General features: G+C 39.4%; 1 protein-coding gene across 2 annotated transcripts in view; it reads right to left on the bottom strand.

Annotated features, from left to right (window-relative positions):
- Window positions 1-21,230, bottom strand: part of MTUS2 (microtubule associated scaffold protein 2) — a 567,457-nt gene that overhangs the window by 166,177 nt on the left and 380,050 nt on the right. For both annotated transcript variants that reach the window (XM_045069540.1, XM_045069541.1), the window contains exon 6: window positions 15,190-15,351. In XM_045069540.1, the coding sequence (XP_044925475.1) occupies window positions 15,190-15,351 (162 nt within the window). The remainder of the gene's footprint in view (window positions 1-15,189; window positions 15,352-21,230) is intronic.

The following is a 21,230-nucleotide window of genomic DNA, read 5'->3' as shown; positions in this document are numbered from 1 at the left end:
ACATTCTAAAACAAGGAAATGTGGTTAAAAATACCAATTATTTTAGGGGCACCTGGGTGGCTCAGTAGGTTAAGCCTCTGCCTTCAGCTTGAGTCATGATCTCAGGATCCTGGGGTCGAGCCCCGCATCAGGCTCTCTGATCAGTGGGGAGCCTGCTTCCCCCTCCCTCTCTCTGCCTGCCTCTCTGCCTGCTTGTGATCTCTCTCTGTGTCAAATAAATGAAAAAATCTTAAAACAAATTATTGGACATATTTAAGTTGGAAAAAAAAAGAAGTTGGAGTTGGAAGTAGGAAGAAGACATTATGGGGAGGAGGTTGTTTTTTACATTAGCATATCTGTTTAGGGCCCTGATGCTCAGCTCTATTGTTTGCTTAGTTGTGTGACCTCAGGCAAGTTTCTTAAACTCTCTGAGCCTTGTTTCCTCAGGTGTAAGATGGGAAATAATAACCATAGCCTCCAACACTAGGGAAGAATACAATGGTATAGTGCATTAAAAGTGTTTACCATGGGTCGCGTGGGTGGCTCAGTGGGTTAAAGCCTCTGCCTTCGGCTCAGGTCATGTTCCCAGGGTCCTGGGATCAAGCCCCACATCAGGCTCTCTGCTCAGCAGGGAGCCTGCTTCCCTTCCTCTCTCTCTGCCTGCCTCTCTGCCTGCTTGTGATCTCTGTCTGTCAAATAAATAAATAAAATTTTTAAAAAAGTGTTTACCATAATGCTAGGCACTTTTAAGCATGCCAAAAAACAGTACTTACTAACAGTACAACAAGTTAATAATTATTATAGGTATTTGTCTAGAATCTATAGATTATAAGCACTGTACTGGTGTATGAAATCATTAGTGAATGAGGTTGCTGTTATTCCCTTTTCTCCAGTGAGATATCCAAGGTCAGAAGGGTTCAATAATTAAGTCAAGGTTACATAGCTATTAGAAGTGTGACCACAACTGGAATCTACATCTAACTTCAAAACATATTCCCTAGTTCCTCTGCTGTCCAAATTCTACATGATAGAAATTTACTGTAGTTTATTAATAAAGTTGTTCCATTCACTGGAAAAATTACATGGAGAAAGAAATGTCCAAGGTGGCTTTCATTTTTTTAAAACCTAAAGAGGTATAGCCAGTTAAAAAAAAAAAAAAGATCAAATTTTAAAATTTCAAATAAAGGTCCTAGAATTCTACCCACCCCCACCGCCCCGGTCATGTGCAAAAACGTGTTGCATGCTGGCAGCCAGAGCAGGCTGGTCCTCTGGTGGATGGTGTTGGTCACAGCTGCCATGTGAGGGGGCTCACTCACTGTCCGAATTACCCAGAGCCAGGGCTACAAAATGGGCACCAGGTGCAAGTGAGAGCTTTGTAGTCTGCTGTCCAGGCTTGAATTCAACCCTGACCTCTGGTTTTGTTGCTTTGGGCAGATTACTTGATTTCTCTATTCCAGCTTTCTAATCTAGAAAATAGGATTAAGAAGAGTACCTATGTATCATGGGATATATATGAGAAATGAGATGATGGGTATGCCTAAGTATACAGTAAGTACTCAACAAGTGCTGATGGTTATTATCATGGTTGCTCATCACTGAGCCTCACCTCGATTTGACCTGTATGACATTGAACCCATGGTCCCAGCTCAGATCCACAGCATGACTTTGTGATGTTGGTTTAAGTTGCACATATTGAGTAATCAGACATTCTACTCTATCCTTTCCCCAGCTTTCTCCTGTCATGTAGACTGCTCAAGAGGCAGAGTTTCTTCTGGGGCCAGAGGACTCTGTATTTCAGAGTCCCATCTCCAGTGGCCATTACTGGCTTCTCACCTACAATATGGGGCCCAGGTAACCTCAGGGAAGCCATAAATAAATGAGGTGACACATGGTTGCCAGCAAATTACTTTTCTTTATCTGACACAAGCATAGTTCTAACCACATTTAGGCTTCTTGGGGTCTCATCTTTCCTCTAAGCCCTTATATAACAAATACGGCTTCCTTCGTAAGAGGAATTCTACTTGATCTTCTTGTGATATTATATATTCTAAAGTCCTACATCTTAATCAACGTCATATTTAACCAACCAATCTCCCAATAGATAAATGAATGTAGGATGTTAGAAAAAGAAGAGGCTTTGGAGGGAGACCTCAACTAAAATCTTGAGTTGGCTACATAGTAACTCTGACATTGGGAAAGTCAGCTTTCATCACTTTTAAGAAAAGAGGAAAGAGATACTCCACAGTCCTGCTCCTGTGTTTAGGAAGAGCATGAGTTTAAGGCAATTAGGGCAGAGTCTAGTACTTAATACTAGGCAAAAAATTGTAGAGATCATGTTCATGATGATGGTGGTGGTCATCAAGATGGTCAAGACTTGGGCTAGTGGAGGACTCATCATAACTAAGCAATCAATACATGGTCATCTTGAATGAGAATCAGATGTCTGGAAAGTGATTGGGAGAAGCAGGGCAAGGAGAAAGGCATCATAGAGAGAAAAGTTTGAATGAGGAAAAGCACAGAGACATAAAGTGCTTTGGCTTATTTAGGGAACCAGCAGTGTAATGTGGTGTCATGGAAGAAAGAAGGCTAAAGTGTTAGGCAGGCACACTCAGGAAGTGCCTGTGCCAGGCCCAGTGACACCATACCCCACAGGGTTAATGAGTTTAAAATGGTCACCAGTAAGACCTCCATGGACCTCCCCCTTCTTCTTCAGAGGAACATTAACCCTATCTTTTAGAGGAATGGGAATGAAAGGGAAGAACTCTGGCTGGCCTAGACCCATGGCCTCAACCACTTGTGGCCAGATGGACCACAGGGTGTCTGACAGTTACCCCGCCTCATTATAATATTAAAATCTCCACCCAAGAAAGAGTATAAACCTCATTAACATAACATGATGCACGTATAGACATTTTTCCTAAGTATGCATGTACCACCTAATGGCTACCTCTACATGCAAGAACAAGACTCCCTTTCTAAATATTTATCCTAACCCTAAACAAAAGAAACCCACTCACCCCACTTGGGGAGTCATGGCTTTGTAAGTTATTCCCCTCAACCTCATTTGCTGCAAGTAAAATTTACTCTGTGCCCCAACTCCACCTGGGGTAGTCTCTGCCTACAGCTCACCGAGGAGCAAAGTCAAGTTAGTTGGGTTACACACAGAGTCTGGATCTGTGCCTGGAAGTAGGGGGGGACCCACTCAAAGGTCCTAAGCAGGGGTGAAACAGGATAAAATCTGGGTTTAGAAAGGTGAAAGGCTGCTGGTAGCAGTAGGGGAGAGTGACAGGGAGGGATTTAGATGCCTATGGGCTAGGCTGGTTGGGTGATTATTGATTAGTAAAGTGTGGGGTCCAAAGCAGTTACAAATATGCTGATTAATGGATTAAAAATAAAAGTCTGAATACTTTCTAATGTCCAAGAAGTATGCCATTCTTCTTCAGTTATATTAGAAAATGGATGACTGGCATTTGTCTCTTTCTTATATTTGCATTTTTTTCAACTCCCCATGAAGATCATAATTAGTATGAGGCAGTTCACCAATGTAAGCTAGCCAGTAGAATACACAAATCTAGAGAGAAATGGAAAGTCTTAAACACTGACATGTAATTAAAAGTTCCACGTTCATCGTGCTAAGAGATCACACGACATCATGGTAGTGATTTGCATAACAACACATTTAAAGCACCGAAGGCAGAGTTGTGAAACACATAAATGTCAGAAATCACAATGGAAAACGCAGCTCAGAAAAACCATTTGCATTCATTACTGCTGGGCCAGCTCCCGTAGCTCTTCGAGGCTGACAAGCAGAGTGGCCAAAATACCAGGTGCATAACCTTTTAGATACGTGCATATACTCTTAAACGAAAGTTGGGTTTTTGTGCCCTACTTTTGAGCATCCACCACAAAACAAAAGGTTTCACAACAGCCCACGGGGTGGCTTAATATCGAGGTGAGTCATAGCATTTTATAAAGTCTCCTCTGGGACTATGGGTTGTCCCCTAATGCTTCCTAAATTGTCTATAATAGTCTTATTGTTTTAATGAAGGAATTTGAAAGACAGCCAAGGAAGACAAATATTTCTTTCCCCTTATGGGATCATTCTATGGCATTTAATCAATTATAATTAGTAAACAACACTCTAGCCCACTAAACTGTCAACAGTGGATGAGGTCATCAAGAGTTCTAAAGCCAAGTGCCCTAACAACAACAACAACAATGAAACCATTCCAAGAACCTATTTAAGGGACAATTTTTGCATAATGATTAAAACCAAGGTGGCCTCAGCAATAAAATCAGAGATGTTGAAGCAGTTACAAATTTGCTGTGTCATTTCTTCTTCATGTGGTCTTTTGACTATACCATAGCCAGCAAATTCCTCCATAAGAGGTGTGCAGGGGGGAAAGGTGTGTGAATAGCTTTTCAATTTCAGTTCTAATTGTTAACAGCCCTAGTCCATGATTTTGAGGGGAGTACGCCTCAGGAACCCTAACACTGACAAAGATGAAATTGCTGTTTCACCTGCATGGAATGCTGTTCCCCACCACTGCTCTCCGGTACCTTCTACTGATCCTTTAGGTCTGTGTCTGTGTGTTTTCAGCACACTACGTTGTCTATATAATATGCCTTCATTGTACACTCATTCCCCTTTCACTGCATAAATATAATTACATAATTTAGCATGGAAGTACAACATTCTATGTTTTTCTCTTACACCCTCAGATCCACAGGGACAAAGACTGCTTGTCTCATATATATCATGATTTCCCCAAGTATCCAGCACAGCACTCAACTCAAAGAAAGGGCTCAGTCAATATTTGTTGAGAGAGCAGATGCTCAACAACCAAATTCGGCCTGTCCTCTCCCCACAGATGACTGTGAGTTGACACCGGTGTCAGAACTTGTGATTAACAGCACTTCTTGGCCTGCTGTGAGGGGCTAGGAACCACCCCACTGCCGGCCAGGAAGAGCAGCAAACAGTTCTTCTAGGACACCCAGCAATGATGAAGCAGACAGCTCCTCTTTCCAGACATTCCATGCATCATCCCAAGGTGTTTTTCTGTCTCTGTGACCTCATGCAAAGGAATGGTCTCAAACTTATTGTTTTTATTTTTCTCCATTAAAGATTCTTTCTAAACACTTCGACTCTGCTCTACACTCCTCTATCCCCAACCTACTGCAGCTCCCCTGTTGGCTTCACAATGACAAATACGTTGAAGCTGTGTTTGCAATGGAGACTCAGCCTCAGGCAGAACACAGTCAACACAATACAATAGCATGGTCTATACTGAAAAGCCCAACACAGCTTAGCTGCTTTGAACTTGCCTCCTTCAGGGGCCACTCCAGGGAGGTTTCTGAACACTCCTGAGTCAACATGAGCTTCCATATTGTGAGGTGCCATGACTCATTCACTATCAGAATAACAACATGTTCTTGGAGCTACTTCTTTTAAAAGAGCATATATCACAGGCTACAGTAAGAACAATCTTCAAATCTTCTAGAACTAAGATTCCAGTAGCAGCTAAAGTGATCCTTTCACCTGCCCTGTTTTTTTCCTAAAGCGGAATATCTTATTTCATCAAGCTCTTCCTCAACCTCTTCATTTAAGACATGCTCAGAAAAGAGAAGGAATATTTGGCCAGACTAGAGGGATGGCGGGAGCACCCGGTGAGTAGCTCTCTCTGGCCCACACGCACGTCGAAGGCTCAGTAAACACACACTGTAAGACTGTGGACAAAATACTTAGATTTTTAAATGATAGTCTCCCTGGAAATACTTAAACTTGTGGAGTTTAATTCAGAAATAACAATCTGCTTTTAAAATCATAAAATGGAATTCTCATAATACAAGTGGAGTTTCTGTAGCTTGCAGAGTAACAGCCTCAGTATTCCCAGACCTTTTTTTCCCTCAGACAACAAGCTACCAACTGTTCCTTTTCTATATAACAACAGGAAATCCTTCCATACCTTAGGCTGAATAAAGTAATTTTATTTTCTATAATATATCATGTCAACAACAGAATCAGAATGCATATTGACCAAGAAGTAATCGATCTTCAGATCAATATTTTCAACTGCAAGTATTTTCCTCTTTGCTACAACAGTTGCAAACCAGTTTGAAGAGTCAACGAGTGAAGTTATTGATGTAAAATTATAGGGATCAAGGCACTGTTGAGATTTTGTATTTGAAATAAACCACAGAAAAACTTTTCATGAGAATTTTGAGAAAAAAGGACTATTGAAAAACCAAGGCTACACTTCCAAAACTCTCAGGAACCTTCCTTTTGCACACCCATTGATAAGATACTCAGTATTTTTTTTTAATGATGAGCATTCAATCTAAAACTTGCTGTTGTCATTGCACTGATGTCAATGAGGTAATGATCATGATTAACTTAACAGGAAGATAATATTATGGGAGTGGGTCATATTTTACAGCTCCAACCATATTCAGTACAGCTTAATAGCTCACAGCCTGTGTCTGAAAACCCAGGGAAGGAAGGGTATGGGTAGACCATAGAATTATTGTAACAGGGTTGCCTCGGTGGCTCAGTTGTTAAGTGTCTGCCTTCAGTTCAGGTCATGATCCTAGGGTCCTCAGGTTGAGCCCCGTATCGGGCTCCCTGCTCAACAGAAGCCCATTTCTCCCTCTCCCAATCCCCCTGCTTGTGTTCTATCTCTCGCTGTCTCTCTCTCTCTCTGTCAAATAAATAAAATCTAAAAAAAAAAAAAAAAAGAAGAATTATTGTAGCAGGTCTGAGAAACTCTTTGGGAGGTCACTAGCATTGTCCTACAAAGAAGAACTCAAGTCTCTAAGATGTAATTTTCAATGGTAGTTATTTCAATAAAATGTAATTAACTGGCCTCCACTGGAGTAAGACTATTTAAGGAGCATGGCACAGAGGTTAAGTATGCAGGTTTCAGAGTCAGACAGACCTAGCCTGATTCCCACTCTACTATACAGAAGCTATATGACCGTGGGTGGGAGGTAGTTATCTAATGTTTCAAACCTCCGTTCTAGAATTAAGTGAGGCAGAGTATATCAACTTCTAACCATCCTGCATGGTACATAGAGGATGCTTGATAAATAGATCTTTAAAAAGGAACAAAAGAACAGGAAAAAAAAAGGACTTAAAAAACAATTTTGTTACTTATATGCTTGGTATCTGAAACATTCTGCATCCTTCCAATCAGCAACAGAATACTGCACTTAAAACAAATTAATGTCAACTTCTTTGTCATCATAAATTAAACCGAGACAACTCTCCCTTGGGAGAGCCAGACTATGCATATGCTAACCATTTCCTTCTATGGCTTCTCCAAACTGTTGCTTATTGAGGAAGATTCCATAAAGGCACTCCTAGATCATATTATTTTAGTTTCAATTTAAAAAACCTCTTCAAACAATTTCTATTTAATATTGTATCATTGATTTAATTGACTTATGGCTATAAGAAATAGCTACTAGTCAAATTATGTCATGTGTAAAGCCATATTCCAGTGTGACTCAGTATTCCCATTTTTAGGAACCTATCATAAGAACACACATGCATGGGGATGGGTTCATGTAGTAGGCTTGGGCTATTCAAACACTGCCCATTCTCAGGAAGGGCCTGTTTTAATAGACTGGCCCTTGGCTGGCTCCTGCAAGCTGAGCCTTTGGAATGTTCTGACTGATAAAGTGTTCTCTAAGCCTTCATGAAGCCTTGAGTCACACTCCACCAGTTTGCCTAGATGGTTTGCACATTCAGTAGGTGGTACATCTCTGTGACTGACCCATAATAAAAACCCTGTACAATCAGGCTCGCGTGCTATGCTATTACACATCACTGTGGGATCAATTAAACACATCCGTGATATTCCACTGAAGGGATTCTTGGAAGCTTGTGTCTGGTTTCTTCTGAATTCTGCCCCATGAATTTTCTCCCTTTGCTTTTTCTTCTCTCCTCTCCCCTCCCCTCTTTTCTTTTTTTTTTTCTTTTCTTTTCTTTTCTTTCTTTCCTCCTTTTCCTTCCTTCTTTCTTTCTTCTCTGGATCCTTTCACTGCTATAAATTGTAACAAGAAATAAAGCAACCTCTGGGTCCAGTGAGTACTTCTAGGAAATCATCAAGCCCGTGGGGGTCCTGACAAACCCAACAAAATGTGCTTTTGCAAAATAAGTTTATTGCAATTAATTGTTTCATGATATTGAAACACTGAAAACAGTTTAAATGAACAGGAGATAAACAGTTCTACAAATTAGGGTAAATCGATATAAAGTTTTTGTAATATCACTAAAAGCAGCATTTTCATATATTTATCATGACATTGCAAAATGCTTGGGATATAAAGTTACCTGAAAAAAAAGCAAGATCCAGAACTATATGTAAAGCCTCAATCTAAGTATGAAAAATTTCCCTACTTGTACAGAAAAAGACTGGAAGGAACTATGCTCATATATATTAGAGGCTATTCATGGACAATGAAATTATGAAATATTTTATTGCTTCCTTTTTTTCTATATTCTTCATGCTTTCTCCTCAGAGCAAATTATTATCCCATTTTTACTGAGTTATTTTTATATATTTCAGTGATGAATGAAAGATATGTATGGAAGACTTCTAACAATAGAGAAAGAAGATTAAAACTGAAAAATGAAAAATTTCTTCTTATTACAACTTCTCCTTTGTTGGATACCACTCTGCTAATAGCTGTTAACAACTTAAATGATAGTTTCTACACTTTTTCTATAAATACGCAAAAAAGCATAGATGAAAAAGATCTATTTTTAGTTTGGGTTTAGCAAAAAAGAGATTTTCTGCAGCTTTTTTTCCTTTAACAACGTACTATGAACATCTTTCCATATAGAACTGTCTCATTCTGTTGAAAGATTACATAACAATCTAGTGAATTTATGTATCATAGCTTATTTAAATATTTTGATACTGACAAATATTTAGATTGTTTCCAATTTTTTAGTATTATAATCAATGTTGCAAAAAAAAGTTCTTGTACTTACATCATTGCTGTCTAAGCAAGAATTTTCATGTGAGAGATTCCCAGAAGTATAAACATTGGGTTACACATTATATACACTTAAATCTTCATGGATGACAAACTGCCCTCTAAAAGCTTATACAAATTTATATTCCTATTAATGCTACTATAGTGTTAATTTGCCATATTTTTACTAATGCTGGTTAAAATAAACCTTTTTAATTTTTTCTAATCCAAATGAAAATGATGGTATGTCACTAAAAAAAAAAAAAACCCACTGAATGTATTTAGTTTCTAATGTTTTTGAACATCTTTTCATATGTTAATGGCTTTTATTTTGTACTTCTACTGTGTGAACTGCCCATTAATATCTTCTACCTATTTTTTCCAATTGAATAGTATTTTTTGTCGTTTGCTTTCATGTAACACTTTCTTGCAACATTTTCATTGAGTTTATCTTCCTAATTCCACGATGCCTTTCATTGTAGAAATAATTATTGAAATAATTATACAAACATAATTAAGTTTTTATATAGTTAAATCTATCAATTTTTAAACATTTCTAGGTTTCTTTCTTTCTTTCTTTCTTTCTTTTTTTTTTTTTTAAAGATTTTACTTATTTGTCAGAGAGAGAGTGTGCGTAGTGAGCACAAGTACAGGGAGCAGTGGGTAGAGGGAGAAGCAGCCTCCCTTCTGAGCAAGGAGCTCCATGAGGAACTTGATTCCAGGACCCTGGGATCATGACCCGAGCCTAAGGCTGACGCTTAACCAAATGAGCCACACAGGCCTCCCTCCAGGTTTCATATCATGTTTAGAAACGCTTTCCCTATTTCAAAATTTTAAAACTACTTTTTAATTATTTTATTGTCAGAATAGCTATGTTTAAGACAAAATTGTCACTATGTTGTTCAACATACACATTTTTTAATTCACAGAAATAACTCTTAAAATCTTAAAATTTGGACTAAGAAACAAGCTTCTCTCTTCTGAAGAAGTGACATGATCCCCTACTCTGTTGTTTTTTTTTTTTTTCCATCCCAGATTGTTTCTTCTTTTGCTCTTGTGGTCAGGAAACTCTGGGCCTAGTTTTATCAGGGTTTTCTTTTTTTATTAATTAGAGTTTTATTCTTGAATCTGTGTTATTCTGTGCCCGTTACTGAATGCTACATTGGATCTTTTCTGAAGTTAGGAAGCAGTTAAATTTTAAATAAATTAGAAAATGATTAAATAAATAACAAAGGGAAAGTGATTACATGAATAAAAAATAAAAATCTATTATATTTAATTTAAACTTTTTCAGGTCATTGTTCTTAATCCACTTTATTATGAATTCTTGGTCTGCTAGAATTAACTGGAATCCTACTGATAAGATTATGATCTCTTGCTATCACTCTATTTATTAGTTCATAATTGTTTACCTTATTGTGAGCTTCTTAAAAACTAGAACCATTTTAATTATCCCTAAAGTCAAGTCACCCTGTGGCTTAAAATAAGCACTTTGATGTTTCTTGAATGAAAGAACCAGAAAAAAGTCACTCACAAAAAGAAAGCTCACATCAGAAATCTAGTTTAAAGACTACAGCCAAAGTACTCTCCGGGTATGTTCTATTGTGGGTATGTGTTGTATCTACAATTGTGGGTGACAGTAATTGAGCAGATGCCCTAAAGATACAAGAGTTCTGCCATCATTAGCCTAGACTCACCAAGGGAAAGAAGCAAAACACTGTTAGAAATGTTTCCAATAACATGGTTTAAAACAAGGGTTGGCATTATCTAAGTAATTAAGAAACCCAAACCCCTTGCAGTCCCAAGAAATCCAATTATTTGGGATTTAATTGTAATCTGTATGCCTACCTCCTACTTTTTAAGTAGCAGATGACACAAGGCAATGTGAAAACTGATTTTGTTTCCAAAACTAGATTTTATTTAACTTAGACATCCAAACCAATGGAATAAATGCAAAGCTAAAATTCAGTGATAAAATTTTTCTTTTACCAATTTATTGTTTCATATCCTAAGTCTTGGTTTGCTTATCTGTAACTTGTAAAATAATACTTTTCTCCCTACCTCTCAGAGTTTTAAGACAAAATTAGATTTAGTACATTAAAATGTATTTTTTTAAAGATTTTATTTATTTATTTATTTTTAAAATTTGACCAACATAGATCACAAATAGGCGGGGGCTACGGGGGAAGGAAGCAGTCTCCCTGCTGAGCAGGGAGCCTGATATGGGGCTCGATCCAGGACCCTGGGATCTTGACCTGAGCTGAAGACAGAGGCTTTAACCCTCTGAGTCCCCCAGGTGCCCCTAAAGTGTATTTATAAGTAATACAAAGTAGAAGAGAATTCCTGTTATCAAGATCACATGGCTTTCAAAAATCTGTCATGTGGTTGAAACATTTAAAAAATTAATGAAATTTTATGGGCCTCAATAATGTCACTTCCTTTCTTTCTCTCCTCCACACCTGACGTATCTGATTTCCATTTAACTGGACTTCAACTAAAACAACCACTCTTTCAACACATTTTGATCTATTATTACATAATACCTTCAGTATATACTAGAGATGCTAGTCAAGTCAGTTTCATGTATTCTATTGATCAGCTTCAACAATGTGTAATATACAGTGTTGTTTCATGTTCTGTAAACACACTCACTCCACCTGCCATCATCCTGAGTTACTTCGAAGTAAATCTCAGAGAGCCTATCATTTCAGGTGTGAATGTTTAAAATACAACTTTTTAAAAACATAACCACAATTACTACATCATGCTTAAAATACTAGCCGTAGATTTACATTTCCTCAGTTATCTTCAAACAAAGTTTTTTGGGCGTGTTTATTTGAACTGGAATGCAAAATAAGATCCATATTTTGCAGTCCCCCTCCGTCTCTTTTTACTCCCCCAAATTGTTTCTTGCTTCTTGTTTTTTTATCATTTTTGTTGTTGTGTAAATCAGTTGTTTTGTCCTATCACATTTCCCACCATCAGGGTCTGCTAATTCTATTTCCATGGCACTATTTAATATGCTTCTCTGCCCTCGTGTTTCCAGTAAATTAGTAGTTAGATCTAGAAGCTAGTTCAGATACATTTTGCCCCCAAAACTAATTCACAGACAATGTACAGATTTTCATCAGTACAGTTTATAACACCCAATTGTATCTTTTTTACCTTCATCCCTGATTCACTAGCAGCTGTGAAAAGATATGCTATCCTATCTTGTTAACCAGAACACTTTTATAAGAGAAACTTCCCTTTATTAACCATTTCGTTGTGTTGAGGTACAGACCGAACAGAAGCTGAAATGTTCTATTATTTTCCCTATCTACCAGCTTTCAAAAATAACAGGTGGTTTCCAAGCATTCTCCAAAATGATGAGTTTCTGCCTATCTTTTGTATCATTATGCCTTTGTGGATATACATATATCTTGGTGAATATTAATCTGCTGCAGCTGTTATCTTATTGCTACTCAAACTTTTTTTTTTTTTTACCAGTAGGAGTTTATTCGGTTTGACACTTGAGTCCTTTTGATAGAACTCTAGCAGTCTTTGAATTCTTCTTGGCTTTCTGGAAAGGAAAGATGCTCTACAGGTCCCCGCAGAAGCAGGCATTTCTTCAAGGACCCCTGTCTCCCTCTACTGGGAAAATGTATTTAGATATCACAGTCTGGGCACTGTTTATGCCCTTTATTCTTCCTAGTCTACCTTTGGAAAAGATTCCTAGAAGTGGCACTGCTAAGTCAAAGAACAAAAATGCTCATGCGATTTTATTAGATAATGCCAAATTCCCTGCACCAGACATGCCTTAGGTTGTGTCCCACCCATGACGTATGAGGGTGCCGCTTTCCCTGCAGCTTCCCAACAACAGATGTTTTCAATCTTCTGGAATTTTGCCAATCTACTAGGTGATATATTATAGTCCATTGTAAATTTACTTTACATTGTTCTTATCATGAGTGAGGTAGAATACCTTTTCTTTCTTTCTTTTTTTTTTTAAGTTTTATTTATTTGAGAGGAGAGAGAAAGAGCACAGGCAGGGGAAGGGGCAGGAGGGGTGGGAGAAGCAGACTTCCTGCTGAGCAGACAGCCCGACATGGGGCTCGATCCCAGGACTCTGAGATCATGACCAGAGCGGAAGGCAGATGCTTAGCTGAGTGAGTCACCCAGGCGTCCCTACATTATCTTTGCATGTGGCTTTTTCTAAGAACAACTGCCCAAATTCCTAGCCTATTTTTCTACAACAGTGGTTCACAAAATATGACCCCTAGATCAGTAGGAGTAGCATCACCTGGGAATTCATTAGAAATGCAAATTCTCGGGCTCCATCCCTGGTCTACTGAATGGGAAGATGTGTCCTACTAGAAGGTGATTTTGAGGGCCTATCATTACTTGATAAAAGCAAGGTAGAGAAAAGTATGTACAGTAGACTACATTTTTCCTAAACAATAGGGACATTTTATACATGTAATATTAATAATTATTATTAATTACTGAATGAAATACTCTAGGGATAAGGCCCACTAATCCATGGTCTAACAAGCCTGACAGATGATTCTAATACCCGAAAATTGGAGAAACTTGCCTAAAGGGTTGACTCCATGTCTGTATTTTAACTTCCCTTAAACTTGCCTAATTATTTTCTATTGAAACTAAGGCCAAACGGTTAGTTTGTACACTGGAACTGAGAGAGTCAAACACCATGTGGCATTCATACATGCGTTGGTTGGTGTATCCAACCTTGAACGAGTAGATGTTAGGGATCACTATAGATTACTGTGGCAGGCAGCGGGGATACCAGGCTAAAACAACACAGACATGGTCCCTGGCCCCCAGAAGCTTTCCTTCCACCGAGAGAGAACAAAATAAGTAATTTAAGTCTTACCAAAGAGGGTTCCAAGGTGCTACTGCATCCTAGAGCAAGGGGCTCCTGCTAGTCTTGCAGTCAGGGAAATGCAAATTAAATGAACATTGAGGTAGTACTCTATTCCCATCAGATGGACAAAGGATCACACCTATTCCTTACAGGGATATGGGCAGACATGTAAACCACTACAACAACTCTGAGAAAGAATCGAGCATTACCTATCAATGCATCAAACACAGCCATCCATTCCCAGGAATCAGTCACCAGAAAGAACGCCTCTCGTTCAAGGCCATTTGCTGCAGCATTGTTCATAGGGGCAAAGCTAGTTACAGAGTGAATGTCCACAGTGGGGACATATGAAACATCATGTTATATCCACACCAGGCAGCCACTGAAAAGAATGAGCCACACCATGATTTGAAGGTGTTTCTATGATGTACTCTTTGAATAAAGAAAGCAACATGTAGAAAAGTGGGGATAATAAATCCTCAGTTTTAGAAACTCCCATAGGCCCACATGTGTATGCTGTACATGATTATTTGAGGATAGAAGAAAAATACGGAAGACTAGATACCAATATGGATAAGCCTTCTACAGTGGATGAAGGCTCAACATACGTCTTCCCTTCTTCTTTGTGTACTTTCCTATCGTGCAAGAAGGTGGAAGGCTCAGAATTGCAAGCTCGGGCACCCCGCAGACAAACAGATGTACTTGGGTGAGATGGGGGCCACATGTAGGCTGCCTCGACAAGCTTTGTTACACCTTTGCACCAGCTGACAACCCTGCTTCAGGTCACTGGCTTCCTGGGTGTGGAGGGGCAAGTCATCCCTTCTGCTGGCCTGGATCCAGCAGAAACAGCTTGGTTCTGGAGTCCTTCTCAGGTAGCTGCTACTCCTTGGATCCCAGCTTTGGAGGCATGAGCCTGGAGCCAGGGGTGTGGAACAGAACTCCCAGATCCCTGGCCAGCGGCTCGTGTGGGGTTCCATGACTCACCCCTGGAGGTGAAGTTGGAAGCTTGGTGCTATAGTCCTTCCAGTGATTTCATCCACGTGGGGCTCCAGAACCAAATGCCAATCTGCCCTAAAATAGTTTGATTCTTTTTTTTTTTTTCCTCCTTGCAATCAAACTACATGATTCAATAGGTTACCAGCTGGGGGAGGAGTGACAGTTGTGAGAATTTAAACATATGAATATAAGAAAGTACCTTGAAAATAGTGGTATATTGTTGTTATTAATTTAAATGCCATTTAAAACTCATCTGTCATTCCATCTAAGTAACTGATGTACAGGGGGTGGGGGGGCTTTGAAAAGACTCTTTAATGTAGGAAAGGCACTCCACTGTGGGGTTTCTCCAGGGCACACAGTCTTACCAGCGGGTGTAGATGTGGATTTTGGTGCCGGAAGCAAACTCCTGCGGGGTGTTGTCACACTGGGGGTTGCTGGAGGGGCCGCCCGGCTGGCCCCCTTGGGTGTGTCTTTGGAAGGCAGAGCTGCCTTCAGAACCGGCTGGTCTTCATTCCCAAAGGTTGACCCTGTGGGAGGCAGACAGTGTGTTAATTATAACCTCATGAAAAATGGATGGACCCTTCTTGCCATGTGCAATTGCCAGCCAATCCCAACACCGTCATCTGCTTTAGAGCTTGATCTGACTCTTGGTGAGTGGCCTTGAAAAACGTTTCCCTGGGACCAGAAGTGGAGAAGAGCTCCCTTTAATCACCACAGCAAAGTCTGTCATTCAAATCCTCTGTGCAAGGGACACCACAAAAGACAAAAGCAGCCTCTGAAGATTTTATACATGTATGTGTACATACACACACGCACACATACACACACACACACACAATTTGCTTATGTGGATGTGTAACTGTACATATGTACAATGTGCATTTATTTGATAACTCACAGAAGATGAGCAATCCTATTTTTGAAAACCAGTGTGTGTGACCCAGGAGAGGTGAGAGTAAGAAAAAAGACTCGTGCATGGGCTGCTGCTCCAAGAAGCTTATGGAGAACATCCTGACTTGCAAGTTATTTGACCTTCAGAACAAGAAGCTTGGGGTAAAGGTAGAAGGGTATGGAGCATGGGGCCAAAGAATCTCTCTGACACCCATGAAGTTTTTTGCCTGAAAAGCTGAGGTATCACCAAACTGTGAAGCCCTGAATTAGAGCCTAGCTTATTGCAAAGGCATATGATGCCTATTGATATTTCAGTTTACTATTCAGTATAGAAACAGACTCTATGTCTAAGGACAGTTTGTTTACAAAGGACTGCTCTAACACTCTGAACATATGGCATACTGGGATATGTGTCAGGTTTAAATGTACAAGGCCCCAAGTTTTCTTCCAGATCTTTCCAAACCTACTGTGGCTTATACATCTGTCATCTCTTAAAGACAATGACACCATCATCTATTCCCTGTTAAAGGACCAGTCTTTTAAGTATACCTCTGAGTACGGCTGAAAGGCCTAACGCACGAAATTAAGCTTGAATGTATTGGAACCACGGCTTGTTTGGAATTAAACTATCCAGTTAGAAACGTGACCATCTACCGTGGAAAATATGCAATGACAGCTGGAAGAAGTATACAGAATTTTAGCAAAAGATTAAATTTTTTGTTTTTATCATTTTAAAAGGATAGGCATAACATTTTATTTAGATAGGGCCTGCATTAAATGATAACATTATTCAAATGGCTTTAATATTCAAAACATCCAGGAATTTTATTCAATCACTTAGTGTAAGAGATTACTGATTTCCTCCCTCTGAAGACCTGAAAGTCCATTTAAAATCGGTGAGATTTGTTTTGTTTCTGAAGAAAAGCATATTTAGGAAAGAAAAAATAAAGAATGCCCTATTTCCCAGCACAGAGCCTATGTCCTACAGTTCTTTTCAGGTCTGTGCAAGCTTTTCCATAGTTCTAAACAGGGCTCAAGAATGCATTAGATCTATGCCAACAGAACAAATGCATCGAAACTTCATGAAAAGGATCTGCACTGTATCCTGAATGTCGAATACAGAAGTAAGCACCTGTTTGATTATAACCTCATGAAAAACTTCTTCAGGAAAATGGACATCATGAACCCGAAAAAAGTAAGTCTTAGCTTCTGAATCATTCAGAGGGCTCACTAGTCCAATCCCAGAATCTAGAGGCTCTCTGGAGGTTCGCAGGACATTATAGATGGAAGGAAGGGGCCACTGGATGGATTTCACATGGAACTCTGCACTGCTTAGCTAACCACTGACATACTGCTGGAATAATCTACTCACTAAAATGTGTAGTGGAAGCTGAATTAAACATTAAAAAGTTTCATACGGAATCTTTCACTTAATTATTAAAGTTTCTTAAGAGGGAAATGTTTTGTATCATTTGTAAAGTTCAAATGCCCTTTTATCAAATCCTCTTGCACCTGGCTTCATCCTCAGAGGTGAAATTTATTATTCAGAGAACATGTCAATTTAGAGATTTGGCAGCTTTCCAGGCTGGGAAGGCAGCCTATTTGAAGTACGAAGTGTCAAGGAAGCTATGTGGGTGAGGTACGCTCCTCTGAGAGTGGTCTTGAATTAACAAAAAAGAAAATAAAGTAAAATAAAATAAAATAAAACTCTATTCTTGTCTATCATTGTGGGACCCGACTGGCAGTTCACAGTATTGCTCTTTGAAAACCAGCTTAAGGCAGCTAGTAATTAAAGACCCATTATTTAGGAAATGAAAAGTACTCAGAATGGCTGCTGAATTCTAGAACCGTTCTGGCTACTTCACAACCATGCAGGCAGCATTAAACCATTGCTTGATAAGAGGAAGAAAATAACTGGAAATAAACAACAATTTGTGTATGAGCCAGAAAAAGAGTGGCGGTGTCTCACAAGTCTAATCCAGTCCCCGAATCTGGCCTGAACGATCTAGGCTATCCCCTGGATGAAGGGTGGAGTCTGAGGAGAAGGACAGCCAGGGCTGTTTCTCCACCTCCCACCTCTCTGCCCCTGCATTTCTTCATCCGCAAGTGGGGACACTGGGCATGGACCTCACAGAGCCATCGCGGGAAGTAAAAGAGTTAATACAAGTGGATTTTTAAGTGTCAAGGCAAGAGTTAGTGCAAGGAAAGGGTGGTGTCTGGTGCATAGTGAGCTCTTCTGTGTTAGTTACAAGCACACATGGGCTAGTTTTTAGTTCAGCGGTTGGTCATTACAGCAAGTCAGTTTTTCGTGGGGAACTTGGAACAAATCCAGGGACTAATATCAGGTGGTGCTGCTCCAAGTGAAAAGAAAGGAAACACTAAAATAAATCTGACAGCAACTGCAGGATATAAGGAAATATAGTATGATTGTCCTTAAAAACCTATGACGAGCTACTTGAGACACAGGAAAAGGGGAGAATCAGGACATAAGGGACCACCGGGCTTTAGAATATTGGACGCTGCAGGTTCCACTCTGAGCAACACTGTTGGGACCCAGGGCATGAGCGTGGTATCAAAATGGCTGTCTGAACTGCCTGTCACAATTCGCACCCACCACAGGTACTGACTGTCAGACCTTAACGAATGAATGAAATTGGTTTTAATTTATATGTCTCTGACAGGCAGTGAGGTGGAAAACTTTTTTCAAATTCAAGTTTTTTCTTCCATAAGATACCCACTCATAATCTATGCCCTTTTCCTACTAAAGTATTTTATTTTCCTAATTGACATATAGGAGGTGTTTTTTTTTTTTTTAAATATTCTGGATATTGATCCTCTCTAGGTATATATTTCAAATATCCTCTCAGTCTTTGACTAGCCTCCACAGTGATGGTACCTTTATTCAGAAGTCTTTCATTTAATTAATTAATTAATTTATTTATTTATTTATGCTTTTATTTACTTACTTGACACAGAGAGACAGCGAGAGAGAGAATACAAGCAGGGGGAGGGAGAGAGGGAGAAGCAGGCTTCCCGCTGAGCAGGGAGCCCTACTCGGGGCTCCGATCCCAGGACCATGAGATCATGACCTGAGCCAAAGGCAGATGCTTAACTGACTGAGCCACTCAGGCACCCCAGAGGTCTTTCCTTTTAATGTAGTTGATTTTTCTCAGTCTTTCCCCCACTTGATTTGCACCTTATGTGTCTTAGTTTTTCATTGTCTACCTCAGATAATAAAGATTTTCTCCTATGTATTCTTCTAAATGGTTTAAAACTTTGTTTTGCACATTAGATCACTAATTCACCTGGAACAGAGCGCGGAGTAGGGGCTGGATGTGTGGTTGCTATTTTCTATATAGACAGCCAATTATCTCAGCCCTGTACATTGGACAGTCCATCTCTTCTGCAATATCTGTACTTCCTTCTGCTGTGTGTCAAGATTCATACAGGCCTGATTTTTAGTGCAAGCTAACAGCCGCCAAATTGAGGTAATCTAATAGGGTGCCTGGGTGGCTCAGTCAGTTAAGCATCTGCCTTTGGCTCTGGTCATGATCCCAGGATTCCATCCTGGAATGGATCCTCAGGATGGAGCTGAGCGGGGAGCCTGCTTCTCTCTCTTTCTGCCCCTCCCCTCCCCCCTTGCTCATTCTCTCAAATAAATAAATAAAATCTTTAAAAATTTTTTCAGTAATACAACATAACAAAAGTTTCTCTCTCAATCATGAATCGTCTCATACAGGCAATCTGGATGACATGCCATCCTGGGGAGCTTTAATCCAGGCAGGAGCTCAGGGACTCTGGCTCCTTCCATCTTGTGTTTCTGCCCTACTCTGGGTTTCTCAAGAGACATTAATATGCAGCTGGCATATGGGGAGGAAATGAATTATTCATGGAAGAATTTTGGGGGGTCAGGCCTGGAAACAGAGTGTATCACTTCTGCCATGAGTCTAATGGCTGGGAAATGTCGCTTAGTTTATGCACAGGAGAAAAGGGGAATCATTGGGTAAACACCTAACCCATTCTGCCACATGAGGCTCCATTTCTGAACTCTATATTCTGTCTCATTGATCTCTTTCTCTATCACTATACCAATACCATAGCAGATATATTTACTGTCATGCAAGACTCGTACTGGCATATTGAACCAGTATAAGACAAGTACCTCCAACTTGGTTCTTTTATTTTACAATTGTCTTGACCCAAATATTGGGTCATTGACCTTTCTCTTACATATAAATTCTAGTATCTACTTGTCAAGCTCTAGGAAAAGTGGCCAGAATTTCCAATTAGATACGATTACATCTTCTTTCTGAACTGCAACATGCTTGAAGGAAGAGCAAGCACAGACCCCATGAAGAACAACAAACCTTTGCTGAGCACCACTTATACTCTAGGAGTCATGTTAGATGAAAGAAATACAAAGAACATGGAGTTCCATGAAAAAGCAAACACCAAATAAGTTGTTCTATAAAGACGCAGCACTAAATGACACAATAAAATAATAATAACAAATAAATAAAATAAAAAGAGGCAGCACTGGTCCTTAAGGGATCAAAATCTGGGATACTTTGGGTTGAAGCAATATTGGCATCTAGTGGGTAGGGCTGTTAATACCTCTGTTGAGAAGACATGCAGAAATATAAGAGACCATGGAGAAAAGGGGCTAATAATTGTTAGCTGAGGGGTATGAGGACAGGGAGAAAAGATAACATTTTTTTGTAAACAGTCATATGTCATAAAGGGGATTTCTCTACACCATTCTTAACTCTGTGAGTTGCCAGCTTATTCTCCTTCATTCTTTCCTTTTAAATGCCAGTGGTGCACCCTGGACTTGTTACATTATCACCACTGAAATATGAAGGTATTCCTCTGATCATAGAAACTAAAGGACAATAGCCTCCTATTTCACTGCTGGACCCTGGCCATCTTTTTGTAAATACCCAAATCATCATATCATCAACTTACTGCTTGGAAGGTAAGCTCTCCTTCATTAGAGGTATATGTAAGGTATATGTTCTGCATGGTTACAGACTCCAGCCAGGTCCAGGTGAATATATAAACCAAATTGTGTTGTATTTTTCTCTTTAAACCACCAGGTTTGTTCAGCACTGAGAGTCCTAGGATCAAGTAATTTCTTTTCTCTTTCCAGTACCACTCCTAGAGTTCCTTCCCTGCAGTGCTTACATCCCTGAACTGATGGATCAATTCTATCAAAATCCCATGGAGTTGAACCCCTACCTCACACCATATGCAAAAACTAGGATCAAAGACCTGATGTAAGCACTAAAATTAGTGCTTGTGTTTTCTTAGAAGAAAACACAAATGTAAGTCTTAATGACACTGGGACTAGATAATCATTTCTTAGATATGACACCAAAAGCACAAATAACTGAAGAAAAAATAGATAAGTTAGACTTCATCAAAATAAAAGTCTCTGTGCATCTGAGCATACTATTAATAAAGTGAAAAGACAGCCTACAGAACTGAAGAAAATATTTCCAAATCACTTATCTGA

Source organism: Mustela putorius, unplaced genomic scaffold (assembly GCF_011764305.1).
Source record: "Mustela putorius furo isolate JIRA1106 unplaced genomic scaffold, ASM1176430v1.1 tig00003942_pilon_pilon_pilon, whole genome shotgun sequence".
In the NCBI taxonomy this organism is placed as follows: domain Eukaryota; kingdom Metazoa; phylum Chordata; class Mammalia; order Carnivora; family Mustelidae; genus Mustela; species Mustela putorius.
This window is presented reverse-complemented; position numbering and strand designations above follow the sequence as displayed.